Below are 15,076 nucleotides of genomic sequence, written 5' to 3'. Positions count from 1 at the left end.
GCAGTCGAGGGTTTGACGAAAATTATGTTAGCGAGGGAAGGTCATCGAAAGCATGCAATCGCCAATGTTTAAAATAAGTTAAACTTATATTGACCTTCCGACATGCATAGATTCCTCGATCACAAAACAGTACGCGCAGGAACAGTGATTACATACGCACTTGACCAAGCGCTTTCGAATACGTATACATCGGGGCCCTTTGTTCTACGCACGTCGTCTTTAAATGTGTACTGCTTTTATAAGCACTTAGTTCTATAATCTGCGTACGCGTTTTCTTGCAAAACTGTGCCGGATTTAACCCCGACCATATGAGCTTTCGTCAAAGATTTCATTGTGTTTTGGATGCGGTAGGTATCATCCATGTCACTTATGTTTAGCAACGGCCCATAGTAATGCCGCCATGTTTAGGATAGATTGAACACAGCTAGACAGGAAAAAAAAAAAAAGCTAGCTAAATACATCCTTTTTTCTTCAGGAATATCTCAGGCTGCTTAACACCATGCAGAAATTCAACCTGCTACGCTGAGAAGTGATAGACCATCCATCAAGTTCTCAGGACATAGTCGCGTCAAACATTTATGTGTTCGCAAAACAGAAAATGAACACGAGAAGAACACGCACTGTCCTCAATGCTGTTCGAGCAGGACCGTTGTCAGAAGTCTGTTCAACTGCGGAGCGAATGGATTCAATAAAGTGCCAATCCGACTTACCTTCCATGTTAGGTTTTCAAACCTCCCTCGCACCTTCCTCAAAAGTTGAGTAGGATCGGTGGCTACGTATCCTTGAGCAATATTTCGCAAGTATCTGCCCTCTGCGCATTGCCTAATGACTAGATGGTTCACAAATCCCGATATTCAAGGACAGAAAATAAATTGCACGTAAGTCTCAATTATAGGCCAGTAGTTTAATACCAACATCTAAGGTTCTTAAAACACACTGTTTGTAAACCATTACAGCAGTCTTTATTTAGTAGCAAAATCCTTTGCGAGCAGTAACAGTGGCTTCGCCAATATCTGTCGACAGCCAAGCAATTGATTACTTTTGTAGGATAGCGGACAAGAAGAAATAAATAGACGCTATATTTTTAGATTTCAATGCCCTTAATGAAATAATTAAGGCAACTTACGCAGAAAATTAAGAGCCATTCTAGGTGATGACAGGTCGGGCATTGTTCCGGTTATCGTAAGTGGTTTGCAACTACTCATAGCAACGCATCAGCCATTCATGAAGATAAAGTGTTTCAACACGGTCAGTACATAGTGCGTCTGATGTCCCTGAAACCAGCGAAACATATTTCACGACCATCGCACACAAGCGCCGACCATCAGTTGGCAGGGGGCGTCGAAGAATGTCTGTGCCTTTCCGGATACCGAACCGCCGGTGCACAAGAACAGACGCTTGTCTCGTCCATGCCTTCTGCTACCAACATCTTCGCACCGTTTCCCTGGAGTCACGCAACGTAGCATAAGAAAAAAAAATTACGCAGAAGCTGCTCTCTAAGTATGCGTGAGCATTGTGCCACGTGCGCATCTCCACACACTCCGGTGTCAATGTCACCCGGACATGATCCGGCCTGCACTAACAAAGACAGCGCTGTGGCGACACCAACTGCTGCTGATGGCGGTACAAGGTGAACTGATGACGCAAGCAAGCCACTGCAGGCGGCGACGACAAGTGCGCTGACGACGTTGCGATCATTTTAAGCCGTTATCGCTCTTGAGCGCCTTATATCCATCCGCGTCGAATCATTGTGAACCGTGATCAACCGCACTGCGGCGGCGGTTGCATCTGACACGGCCGCGAGGGCTTTATCTTGAAAGCGGTCTGCGATGGCGACAGAGCGCGCCGACTACTGACAGCCTCGTGTGCTCTGTGTTCTCGCCGCCGAATTCGCATGGAAGCGAGAGGCAGCACGAAGGTGAATTCACTCGCTGCGGCGGGCGCTAGCTTTAATGCCACCATCTTGCGGTATGGATGGACAGTTTTCTCGTTGGGTAAGCATATAAATGCTCACGCAATAAAAATTAACAAAGCATTTAAGACGCAAGCTTAAACTGGCCCATTGAGACCCAATAATAACCGTAAATGAGATTCTTGTAGTACGTCCAACGCTGACAGCGAGGTGCGGAACCCGTATGCCAAGGACATATCCACAAGAACAGACACCATTCCTTTTCCGTTTATTTAAGACAAAACTTCGTAACACCATCATATGATAAAGGAATCCAGAACAATTAATTCTGTTGAGTGCATTTTAGTGAACCATTTAGTTGTCGCACACATGAAGAAACGGAGCATTTTCTCCGCAACAGACATAGCGCGTAGGGGAATTCACAAACATTTGATTCAAATACTTTCTTTTAGTCGATGGCGCATGAATATAACCATCGTCCTGCTCACGCTCTACGGATTCAATACTCTTGTTCTAGGCTGCTTGTAAGAATAGCATTGCTATTGAGTTATTCTGTTCAAACGCTGTTCTATTTCTACTGTATTACTATAGTTAAGTATTCATTTACCTTATTGATGTACTAATCTGTTAGTGTATCTCTTGTGTTAGCGTAGCGTTTTCTTATTGTTACTGTATTTATCACTCACTTGTAGGTATAATAAATGAAATTAGTAACTCAAGCAGTGCTCACCGCTGCGCTTGGCTTGTAGAACACGTTCAGCGTTCCACGCTCTGTGCGCTGAGGTTTTACGAGTGCTATGACCGCCGCATTTGAACCAGATCATCCTGGCAGACAATGATGCCAAAGAAAGCATCAGGTGAACTGAACCGTTGTTTTAAGTTGTGCACATTTCAATGAAGGTCATTTGCACGAATGGAGGAACTTTTTATAGTTCTCCGAATGCGCAACTTGTCCCACGCATGTGGCTCGCTGCAAGTACGGTGTCTGTGCGTGCGTGCCATATCCCTGGCAGCCACTCACCGCTACGGCGGCGGTTGATCCTTTCAACCACTTGCGTGACATAGTGTACATGAATTGTAACAGGCAACAACATGGCAACAAACTCTCTTATGCGACCTCGTGGCATCAGCTGCTATATTCGAGACCCTCGCTGTGCAATTATAACATGAAGCCAACAGACAATGACGCCAAAGTTGGGATCCTATCGCGCGGTAAACCTTTCGGTCCAGTTTCATTGCCTTTATTATTCCTAAATAATAATTGATAAACCAACAGTTAATCTTTCTTGTGCTTCTCTTGTCTCCATTGTATGTTGGCTTCAACTGGTTGTTTTGCTAACAAAAAATCAAGCTCTTGGTTGGCCTTTTCACTCACCGCATTTGAAAGCTTATCACTGACCGCTTACTTGGTCTCGTAAGTACGGTGTGCAGTCAAACCTAAGTCTGAGAGTTGCCACTGCACCCAACACTACAGTCAAGAAAAGGCACTCACCTCCTTCGCAGTGCGGTCCCTGGTATCCGACGGCGCAGTCGCAGACGCCTGGGGCCACGCACGTTCCTCCGTTCATACACTGTGGATAGCACAGCGCTGCTGGGCAGGCCCCCACCACGACCGAGGTCAGAGCTGAAGGCAGTGTGCCTCCGACGCCGACGCAGGTTACCTACGACACTACGGGTTCTACAGCTTTGTTCGGCGCAGATTACAGACTGTCCGCCACACGCGGACAACGAGGTGAACAGTCAGTCTCACTCGTCCCTGCATTAGCTGCGGCGCTACTACACCGATCGGTTTTTACAAAAATAAGAATTGCGCAAATGTTCGCGCACATTAGGCGCACAAAAACAACGAAGTGTCCTCCACTCGAACCGGGGTACAAGCGTATTCTACGATAGCGGCATGCCACAACACGTAACTCAGTCAAGTCCAAAATAGTCGCTAAGAGGCAGGCACAATGAGAAGCCAGTCAGTGAGCTCCGGCAATTGAGACGTCGAAAGACAGACGCCGCAGTTGCCTGCGGATTTCGGGAATGCGAGTGGCTGCGTGCAATGTCACCCTCCACGGCAATTAGCGATGATCAAACCTCGCCGAGCAGAATGCCTTCACGTCCGTGGCATGTTTCACCAACTGAACAAACGCAGCTTGAGTACGGTTTTTTTTTCCGACATAGGGCACGATAACGCAGATGCGGGCACCAGTGTTACAACCCGCTGGACTCTGAGAACAAATTTAATTAACGTGAACTGGAGCGATAACTTCAGCTCAATACACTACGGCCCTTGCATAAAGCAGTGATTGTTAATTGAGATTATAAAGTGGTAGGCGTATAGATTTATGGTAGGGATGTAGATTTATGAGTGAAAAAAAAAAACACACGGATGAAAGTGCAGGTAAGGACGAGTTCACTTTCAGGCAATGGGCTATGAAAAAGGACCTTCACGAATAGGAGATATTAAAGTCCACAGTCATCTGGCAATACTGGTCCCGTCTTCCGTGCAAGACTGCTGCACATAAGAGCGATAATCGCCGTGCGGATATTGAAGTACAACGGTCATGTTCAGCGTCAGGCGGTAGTCAACAGCAAACATTGCTGTACCGTTCCCAATGGACCGAACGACGCCAACGGCATTTTGCCTCCTTAGGTGTCCGTCCAGACGACAGACAGCTGCCTATTTAAAACTGGAACCTACGGCTGGACTCCTTTTCCCGAAGCTCCTTCTGCCGAGACTTTTTTTGCATCTCACCTAAACTAAGAGCTATAGAAATGAGAACGACACGAAGCTGAACTAGTTGGTGCGGATTCGTGTTAGGATAAGGTAGGCGCGCAGACACGGACACAAGAAGAGGGAAATGTGTTGCCCCTCCTCTTGCACCCGTGTCTTCTCTTTTTAAAACATGAAACCATAAATAATTGCTCATTTGCGCTTGAATTTGCACTGCTTGGGCATATTATTTCTATCACTTATTCCCTCGCTCTCACTGCTGAATAAAACAGTCATAGTTCATTGCCTGCATTGTTTTGGATGTCTTGTTTCACTCATAGCAGCATACGACAATGAAGGTGGAAGGGGTGAAGTGGGGGGGGGGCACTACTTAACGAAAGCTATGCGAGCAGTTTTGTTTCGCCCTCCTGTGATGGCGGATAGTGCCTTTCTTCCACGTAGAACGATGGCGCTCGATATGTTGGAAAAAAAAAAGACGATAGTGAGAATAACAGACACGGTAAATTGGATGCAAAGGTAGAAATTAGGGGAAGAAAGCTCCATAGACTTGTACAATTACGTAAAATAAGAAATCAAGGAAGACGATTTACTCATGAAGATCATGACGCTCTTTTTGGCAGAACTGTTGAGCAGACGTCAAAGAACGGGCCAGTTGTCGGCATTTTTCGGTGTACTGAGCGACCGCAGAAACAGGTGAGCATTCAGCAGGGTCCGGTCGGTATGGGAGAACCGTACCAATGGTGCTGGAGGGATGGCGGCCGTAAAGCAGAAAGAATGGTGAGAACCCGGTAGTGGTTTGAGAGGCAGTGCTATATGCGCGCATGTGATGAATGGATGTACAAGATCCGAGTTGGAGTGTTCAGACGCAACATGCATTGATAGCATGTCACCAACAGTTCTGTTGGATCGTTCTGTTAAGCCATCAATCTATGGACGATAAGCAGTAGTAGTGCGGTGAATAATTTGCCGTTCAGACAGGAGTGACTGCAGGACGTCCGAGAGCAATACGCGACCCTGACCGCTCAGCAGTTCATGAGGTGCGCCATGGCGGAGAACGAAGTTGTTCAGAATGAACGAGGCGACGTCTTTTGCTGATGTGGCAGGCAAGGCGGCAGCTCCACCATATCGTGTCAAATGATCTACGGCGACAACAATCCATCGGTTGCCAGCGCCAGTAGATGGAAGAGCACCGTATAAATCAATGCCGACAAGGTCAAATGGCTGAGCTGGGCAGGGAAGTGGTTGGAGAGGTGCGATGGAGAGATGCGGGACACATTTGTTTGCGTCGTTGGCAGGCAAAACAGGAGCGTACGTATTTCTGGACGAAGTTGTACATCCCTCGCCAATAATCTCGTAGGCGAAGCCGTGTGTAGGTTTTTGACACTCCGCCGTGACCACACTGCGAGTCAGCGTGAAGAGCAGAGCAGAAATCTTGTCGAAGGTGGCGAGGCACCACAAAGAGCCATGTGCAGCCGTCATTCTGGTAGTTTCGGCGGTATAAAAGTACGTCGCGGATGGTGAAATGCTCTGCCTGTCGACGTAACGGTCGAGGTGCCGAAGCTGCCAGAGGATTTGATAAAATCGAATATCATGGCTATCCATGAATCTTTTCGTTGCTCCTAGGCCATGTCTAGGATATCAAGTGGTGAGACATCATGTCTGTAGGTAGAAGTGCTGCTTTTTGAAGTAACTGGGAAGCGTGAGAGGGCATCGGCGTCAGAGTGCCTGCGTCCAGAGTGATAGACGACACGGATATCATATTCCTGGATTCGGAGGGCCCACCGAGCGAGGGGGCCCGACGGGTCTTTGAGGTTAGACAGCCAGCAAGGAGCGTGATGATCTGTCACCACCTCGAAGGGTCAACCGTAGAGATATGGGCGAAATTCCTGAAGAGTCCATACGATAGCCACGCAAGCTTTTTCTGTTACTGAGTAATTGGCTTCAGGTTTCGTGAGGGCACGACTGGCATAAGCGACCACGTATTCGACATAAGTGTTATTAGGTTGTGCGAGCATGGTACGAAGGCCGGCACCACTTGCGTCAGTGTGAAGTTCTGTAGGTGCGCTTGCATCAGAATGGTGCAAGATTGGCGGAGACGTGAGTAGCCAACGAAGAGTCGTAAAGGCATCATCAGAGGCTTCCGACCAAGCAGAAAGTTCATTGTCACCTTGGAGAAGTTGGTTTAGTGGTGCGATCACAGTAGCGAAATTGCGACCGACACGTCGAAAATAAGAGCATAGGCCAATGAAGCTGTGTAGTGCTTTCAAGTTAGTCGACTTCGGAAATTCGGATACGGCGCGAGGTTTAACAAGATGAAGAATGCCTTCTTTGGAGACAACGTGGTTTAATATAGTAAGCTTTTGAGCTGCAAATAGGCACTTTTTAAGCTGGAGACCCGCATTCCGGAGATAGGTGAGCACTCGGTGTAAACGGCGAAGATGAGTCGGAAAATCAGGGGAGAAGACGACGACGTCGTCGAGGTAGCAGAGACAAGTATGCCACTTCGGGCCACGCAGGATGCCGTCCATCATGCGGTCAAAGGTGGAGGGCGCGTTGCACAGACCGAACGGCATTACACTGAATTCATACAAGCCAACTGGTGTCACAAACGCGGTTTTAGAACAGTCAGGGTCAGCCATGGGCACCTGCCAGTAACCAGAGCGAAGATCTAAGGAGGAAAAAGCTCTGCTCCTTGCAAACAGTCAAGTGCATCGTCAATACGTGGCAACGGGTACACATCCTTTCGGGTAATCTTGTTAAGCCTTCGATAATCAATGCAAAATCGTATGAAGCCGTCTTTTTTTTTATCTAGGACTACTGGTGATGCCCAGGGACTACTAGAAGGCTGGATGACACCGCATTCGAGGATATCGTTCACCTGCTCATTGGTAACGCGTCTTTCAGTCGCTGATACTCGGTAGGGACGCTGTTGAATGGGTGCATGGCTCCCAGTGTCGATAGTGTGCGAAACAGTCGTTGTGCGGCCGAGTGATGTTGCTTGGCAAACAAAACAGGAATAGAAGCCTTGGAGCAAGCGAAGAAGTTCGTCGCGCTGCGTCGTTGTAAGGTCTCTGGCAACAGCTGGAGTAAAAGAACGTGGCAATGACTGAGGAGGCGATGCCTCGAGGGCAGCAAGTGGAGTCGTCCATCGTGTCAAATATTGAAGATGAGGCCAGTGGCTCTGCTCTGCCAAGGCTTACACGGCGGCACAAAGTAATTGGCTCAGCTGATGGGTTTGACACGCACACGACAGAGGCGCCAGCTTTGAATTCGAGGACGGCGAACAAAAGTGGTAGTAAACGGCGGCGAACTAAGAGTTCAGAGAGAGCGAAGAGTACAGTGCCATCATCTACAGAGTCAGAAGAGATACTCACAAGAGCGGAAGACCAGGCAGGTATAACGGTGTCTTCTGAAACAGCGATTTTGCGACAAGGGTCCTTGTGATCAGTGATAACATCGGTCGAAAAGCGAAACAGCGCGATTTCGGCGCGGGCACAGTCAATGATCGCATGATGTGTGGAGAGAAAGTCCCAACCTAATATGATGTCGTGTGAACATGATGGCAACACGATGAATTTTATGATATAAAGGAGCTCCTAAATGACGACACGAGCGATGCAGGAGCCGGATGGCTTGACGTGCTGCGCATTGGCAGTCCGTAGGGACATTCCAGAAAGCGCCGTCGTCACCTTTCCTATCTTGCGACAAAAATGGGCATCTATCACTGAAAGTGCAGCGCTGGTGTCGACAAGAGCTAGGGTCAATATTTCTTCTATCGCGACTTTAATAACATCTTTCAGGGAAGTGTGAGGCCTTATACATTTCACTGACGCCGCAGTTTTCGCCTCCTGACGTGCGGTTTTTAGTTTTCCTGGCGCAAAGGCTGCGCCGATGGTGCATGGGAGAAAGGGAGCGGCGGCGAGGAGAAGGTGAAGGGCGAGCGGAGAATGCGGTCTCGACCACAGGAGGAGATTCAAAGGTGTCTGAATAGTTGCGGCGTTGTTGGAAACGTGGCGCACATGGACGCACGTTGTTGGGGACGTTCGGTGTAAGCAGGCGACAGTGACGTGCCACGTGTCCAGCACTGCCACAATAAAAACAAATCGGACGATTGTCTTCCGTGCGCCAATCGTCTTGAGGTCGTGCGTAGTGCACCAGTGGCCGGACTGTAGGGGATACGGGTGGGCGAAGGGGACCGTAGGTCTGCGGTGCAGGCCTCGTCGCGACTTAGGTGTACGTTGGAGGAGTGGCAGTCGGAGCCTGCTGGATAGAATGCGAAATGTGGTCGGCTACTTGCTCCCTGATGACAGATTGGTGAGCGGGCGCCAAAGGAGAACTCGACTGGCCGTGTGTAAGTGGAATCAGAGAAAGTTGACGAGCCACCTGTTCACGGACGAATTTCTTGATCTGTACCAGCAGCGAAGTTTTATCCGGGGGCAACAGCCAAGCTCGACATAAGTGGCCTGAGGAGGAGATTAACGGGTGGATATGCGTTGTTTGCATAGTTCGTCGAAGCTTTGACAGAGACTCACGAGTTCAGAGACTGTCGACGGATTTTTCGCCACCAGCATCTGGAAGGCGTCATCTTCAATGGCTTTTAAGATATGGCGGCTCTTCTCGGCATCAGCCATTGTGACGTCAACACAGTTACAGAGGTCGACAACATCTTCTATATAACTGGTAAATGTATCCCCGCACTGTTGAGCACGACCACGCAAAGGTTGCTCGGCGCAAAGCTTGCAACCGGGAGGGGGGGTGCCCGAATACCTCCGTCACGTTAGTCTTGAAGGCCGTCCACGTCGTGAGAGCACGTTCGTGGTTGCGGTGCCACACGCTGGCGACACTGCTGAAATAAATCAACACGTAATTCAGTTTTTTTGGTGTCGTTCCAGTGATTGTGGATGCTGACCCGGTCGTAGTCGGCGAGCCAGTCTTCTACGTAATGGTCTACGGTACCGCTCAAAATTGGTGGGGCGCGTTGACGCAACGGGCCGGGGTAGACCACGGTAGTCACAGGGGCAACGGGTAGTGCTTGTGGTGGTCCTTCTCCTGGCATAATGAAGACGGACTACAGTGTCCGATTGCGATGTTCCAGAATTCTGATTGCACCCAGCAGCTCCATCAATTGTAAAGGAGGTTTATTCAGGTCGTACAGGAGCAGCGACAAACGCAGCACCAGCAGGTAGGGCGCAGCCAGAGAGCGAACTAGGTACGAACCACGCGACGGGGGGAGGGGGGGGGGGGCTTTTCAGCCTGCTCATTTTTTCCGTCGCAAAGCAAGTATTCGCAACAGACAGCTTCAGAAAAATATGGAGACGACTGGGCACGTTGCAATGTAGTGCGAATCTAGTCAGACTCTTAAGGAACATCCACCATCCAGAAGCCTTGGTGTTCAGAGCAGGTGGGAACATTAACTGGTCAAAGCTGGTGACGAGCAAAGATATCGGCAAAAACAATTTACTGGTTTTCCCGTAATCGAGAGTACATGTAAGCACGAAATGGCAACCAGCAAAGCAGATTGGGTGGCAGTGATACTGGCCACAATCTTAAAATGTGTGTAGTGCATGTTCGCAACGACACACCCCACCACACCACACCGCAACATGCCATAATGTGCAGTGATCCATGCGGAAGCTGCCCAGCTAGAAAAAAACCGGCTGAAGGAGGCACGACAGGCAGCGCAAGAAGCCAGGCAAACAGAGCGCACTGCACAGCTTGGAAGAAAAGCGCCTCAAGGAGGCGCGACCAAACGTATCAGCAAATCTGGATTCTTTCTCGGTGATCTCGACATAAAAGGTCAGGTGTTATGCCGCCACTAAGCGAAGTGTTGGCTTCACGGGGCGTTGACTTGCCAAGGCTGGCTGCATGACGTAATGCTCTCTCCTAACTTTTACAGCGAAGCTGTATACCTCTACTGTCCAAGGCAATTTTGGTGTCGTTGGCGTGGTAAGCAAGAACTCCCCATACGTGGGCCGATCCCAGAGATAGTACAATGCCGGGCCGCCCCGCGGCGGACATGAAGCAGGCGTTAATCACTGTGGTTAACGCCTGTATAAATCCCTATAGAACTCCTCAGCCACTTGAACTATCTCATGAATATTAGTAATGACATTGCCGGCTTTGTCTCTTAACGCATACATCTGATTCTTGCCTATTCCGAGTTTCTTCTTCACTGCTTTTAGGCGTCTCCCATTCCTGTGGCCCGATTCCGAAGATGGTGCAATACCGGCCCAACCCGCGGAGGAGGTGAAGCAGGCGTTAAGCACTTCCCATTGGTGGCCCGTAGGTGGCCAACTTCTTAATCTCGTCCGCCCACTTCACTTTCTACCGCCCCCTGCTACGCTTCCCTTCACTTAGGATCCAGTCCGTAACCCTTAATGACCATCAGTTATCTTCCATCTTGATTACATATCCTGCCCATGCTCATTTCTTTTTCTTGATTTCAACTAAGATGTCATTAACTCGCGTTTGTTCCCTCACCCAATCTGCTCTTTTCTTATCCCTTAGCGTTACACCCATCATTCTTCTTTTCATAGCTCGTTGCGTCGTCCTCAATTTAAGTAGAACACTTTTCGTAAGGCTCCATGTTTCTGCCCCGTAGGTAAGTACTGGTAAGACACAGCTGTTATACACTTTTCTCTTGAGGGATAATGGCAACGTGCAGTTCATGATCTGAGAATGCCTGCCAAACGCATTCCAGCCCATTCTTATTCTTCTGATTATTTCAGTCTCATGATCCGTCCGGATCTGCTGTCACCACCTGTCCTAAGTAGGTGCATTTCCTTACCACTTCCAGTGCCTCGCTACCCATCGTAAACTGCTGTTCTCTTCCAAGACTGTTAAACATTAGTTTTCTGCAGATTATTTTTACACCCACCCTTTTGCTTTGCCTCTACAGGTCAGTTAGCATGCATTGCAATTGGTCCCCTGAGTTACTAAGCAAGGCAATGTCATCAGCGAATTGCAAGTTACTAGGGTATTCTCCATTAACTCTTATCCCCAATTCTTCCCAATCCAGCTCTCTGAATACCTCCTGTAAACACACTGTGAATAGCATTGGAGAGATCGTATCTCCCTGCCTTGCGCCCTGTTCGATACGGGACCTTTTCCTGAGCCTCCTTCGAGTTCACCAGACCACATCGAATCACGCCACAGCTAATTAAGGAGCGCATAGCACATCTACCCCGTTTCCGAGGCGTGGCACGTGCAAACGAGTTGGCGTCCCCTACCTCGTGCGCCGCAGGTGGAGCTATTGCTTGACTCTTCACGAAAGTGTAGCGGGAGCCTGGCACGGTTCCAGGTAACGCAGGGCTCGAGCAAAGCTGCTTTGTAGCACTGAAACGTCGCCCACATCCGCATTTTTGACGGCGCTTGCAAGTCAGAATGGCAATACCGCAGAGAGAAGTAAGCGCTCGGATAATTGGGGCCCAAGGAGCGACCCTGTGCGCCGGGTGTGACACAATCGCACGGGCGCCTACCATTGGCCGAAAATGACGACAGCTGAGTGGGCTTGCCGATTGGCCGAAAATGGCGTGTCTTCGAGACACCGAAGGGCTTAAAAGCCAGAGACCGGGAGCAGCAAGAGAGCATTCCTTCATTCATCTCTTTCGAGCTTCTTGCCACGGGCCGCAGCGTCCGAGTTGCTGCCGCCCCGTAATGACTTTATGACTGTTAACTTCTTTGTACTCCCACTGTAAATAATGTAAATAAACCTCCAGTTTTCATCTCAAAGTCCTCCTTAGACTGTTAATTTCTTTGTACTCCCACTGTAAATAATGTAAATAAACCTCCAGTTTTCATCTCAAAGTCCTCCTCAACCTCGGCCAACTCCCGCACCCAACGTAAGGTCCAAAATCTGGGGGACAGCAATTAGTATTGTCCTCCAGATCCAACAACTGGTGGCAGCGCTAGGGATGAACCTTCGTCGAGAGAAATCCTGAGGAACCCGGAGCAGCGGAAAAGAGCCTTCGTCCAAAAGGAGTCCCGATGAACTGGGAGTAGCGAAAAAGAGCGAGCCTCCGACCCAGGGAGTCCTGAGGAACCGGGAACAGTGGACCAATGAACCAGATGGCAGGGTGCTGCAACCTTAAGTAAGCGTGTGGTTTTTTCCTTTTTGATTCGCCAGACTTCAAATGTTGTGTTTATTTTGATAGTTCTAGGAATCAGGAATTTGTTGCATATTGTGTGTTTGCACAAATTAATTAAGGAAAACAGTTCTGACCACCAGTCGGGGGAGTTGCCATGGATCTTAGAAGGTTGACGAGGTTAGACTTGTTGTTGGTGTGCGACGATTTGGGAGTTGAGGCGAACGAACAGATGAAAGAGCCAGCTATCATAAAGACGATTCAAGATAGTGGCAATGATGATGAAAGCATTGATATTGCTTGGGAGGTGATACAAGAACCACGGGAGTATGAGCGTCGTGAACGTAAGCAAAAGTACAAGAAAGAGAAGGCAGCATTGGAAAAACAGATACAATATTTTCAGCAGTTAAAAGAACAAAGACAACGCCTGTCTGAAAATTCTGTAGGCAGTACAGAGCACAAGAATGAGCAAGTATCTAGCGGATTTTCGCCAAAAGTCGACGAAAGAGGTATTGCCTGTGAGATTAGCGGCACCTTCATAGGTGGGAAAAGGCTAGCTGCTAACGATGCCTTAGTGGCAGCAGAGGCCGTTAAAGGCCAGAGTGAGAGCGATGAGGTGCTGTGCCAACAGAGGACTGTAGAGACAGCTAGGCCAGCTGCGAACAAATTGGCACAGTTACCGCGCGCGTGCGTCGCATCTCATGGTATCGAGGTCGTTAGCGAGGTACAGGGTACTGTTGACCCGACAGACGCGAGCACCCATGTCGAGTCAGATCTGCAGGCTGAAGTGAAGTGCCAGCTGGACGATGCAGTTGAGGGTAGTTCTCAGGATTGCGAGCTGTGTAGCTCAAGGGATGACAGCTGCATTGTTCAGGGATCGGTGCGGCTCTCCACCAGTCTAGGTAGCCAAGACAGGGATAATTTAGTTAAAGATCATTCAGACTGTGCAGGTAAGAGACCGATCCGGGCCGACGAATGCGTACCGGCCAGCACGAGGCACGAGAAGGCAACATGAAAGAGAGTTCGAGGAAAAAGCACCGTAGAAAGAAGCACGCTAAAGATCGGAATGCGGGGGCTAATGTAGCGCAGCCAAAGACGGCGAGAGATCCAAAAGGGCAGGGCTCGAGAAGAAAGGTGCGGTCGTCGTTGACGACGTGTACGCATCAAGCATGTTCGAGCCACCGGTCGAAAAGAGACCGAGACGCATGTTCTGCACAGAATGTTCTGCGGACGAAAGGCACGGGGCAGTTACGTTCCTCGTTGGTTACGTCGTTCTTTTCGAAGTTCAGTGTGTAGTACAAAGAAGCGCAAGGTGGCAAGACGAGACCAGGTGGTTGGGAGTCGCGGCGTGGTCAATCGAGTTCGTGATGAAAGAGGGGCGCCAGGACAAAAATTGGCAGGAGACCGTAACGTCTTGGAGGAGCTGATAGTGTGTCGGCCCTTTTGTTGTTCCTGGGTAGCCAATATAGCTTTCGAACCATGACCACCTCGGGTACGGCTCAAGAGTATTAATCAGTCGTAAACATCTGGAACGGGAGGCCAAGAGAGCTTCCGTAGAAGTGAAGCGTGTTGTGTGTTTTTTTAGCATTTGAAAATTTTCGCGATTTGAGGCTAGAGTTTCTTTCAATAAGTAAGGTATGAGCTTTATGTTTTCGTTTGAGAAGCTCCGAGGTTTGAAAGAGCCGTTTTATTTAAACAATTAGTCTCGCGAGTGTTCGTTAATGAGTATATAGGCTTTCTTTATTTTTGTGTGTGTGAGTAACCTTAGTGTCAAGGTTATCGGTGAGCGGCCTATCGTAATGCGCGTGTGTATTAGTTAACCTTCTTATTTTTATAAGTGTTTTTTTATTTTCTAAGGTTAACCGCGTAGGTTTTCAGTAAGTGCTTCATTTGCACTCAGAAGCGTTCTTAGTTCCATTAGCGCGTGTCCTGTGTGGACGGAAGAAAGCAGATTTATGACTGGGTTGCTCGCGTGTGTTGAGGGCAGCCGTATTCTGACTTCTTCAGTGAGAGTGCGTAGAATGAGTTATTAGCAGACACATTTTTTAGGGTTCTGTGGAGTGCATAAGTTACGCAAATTAAGTTCTTGTTTAGGTTACATGTCCTGTAGGGACTAAAGGAAGAAACGTGAGTAAGCGTAATGTAAAGTTTGCCTACGACGCAAGTACGTGTTCTGAATAGTGACCACAAGGCTAGCGCGCTTGTGATTACGTACTTGTGAAGATGACTGGACTGTTCAGTGGCCCCAATACGTGCTATAAGTACGCCACTGCGATAGGTTGGAAACATGCTGTTCGTGTAGTTAGGCCACTTAAGTTATATTCGGCTGTTTTCATTTGTTCTTTGCAACGACAACGA

At 48.8% G+C, this 15,076-nt stretch overlaps 1 protein-coding gene across 9 annotated transcripts in view; it reads right to left on the bottom strand.

Moving 5' to 3' along the window:
• shf (WNT inhibitory factor 1) overlaps positions 1-15,076 on the bottom strand; it is a 415,400-nt gene that overhangs the window by 63,728 nt on the left and 336,596 nt on the right. For all 9 annotated transcript variants that reach the window (XR_012823046.1, XM_075670778.1, XM_075670776.1 and 6 more), the window contains one exon: positions 3,405-3,500. Coding sequence is in view for 8 of the 9 variants with exons in the window: in XM_075670778.1 (XP_075526893.1) it covers positions 3,405-3,500 (96 nt within the window). In the remaining variant the exon portion in view is untranslated. The remainder of the gene's footprint in view (positions 1-3,404; positions 3,501-15,076) is intronic.

The sequence above is a fragment of the Dermacentor variabilis genome, chromosome 9 (assembly GCF_050947875.1).
Source record: "Dermacentor variabilis isolate Ectoservices chromosome 9, ASM5094787v1, whole genome shotgun sequence".
Taxonomy (NCBI): Eukaryota; Metazoa; Arthropoda; class Arachnida; order Ixodida; family Ixodidae; genus Dermacentor; species Dermacentor variabilis.
This window is presented reverse-complemented; position numbering and strand designations above follow the sequence as displayed.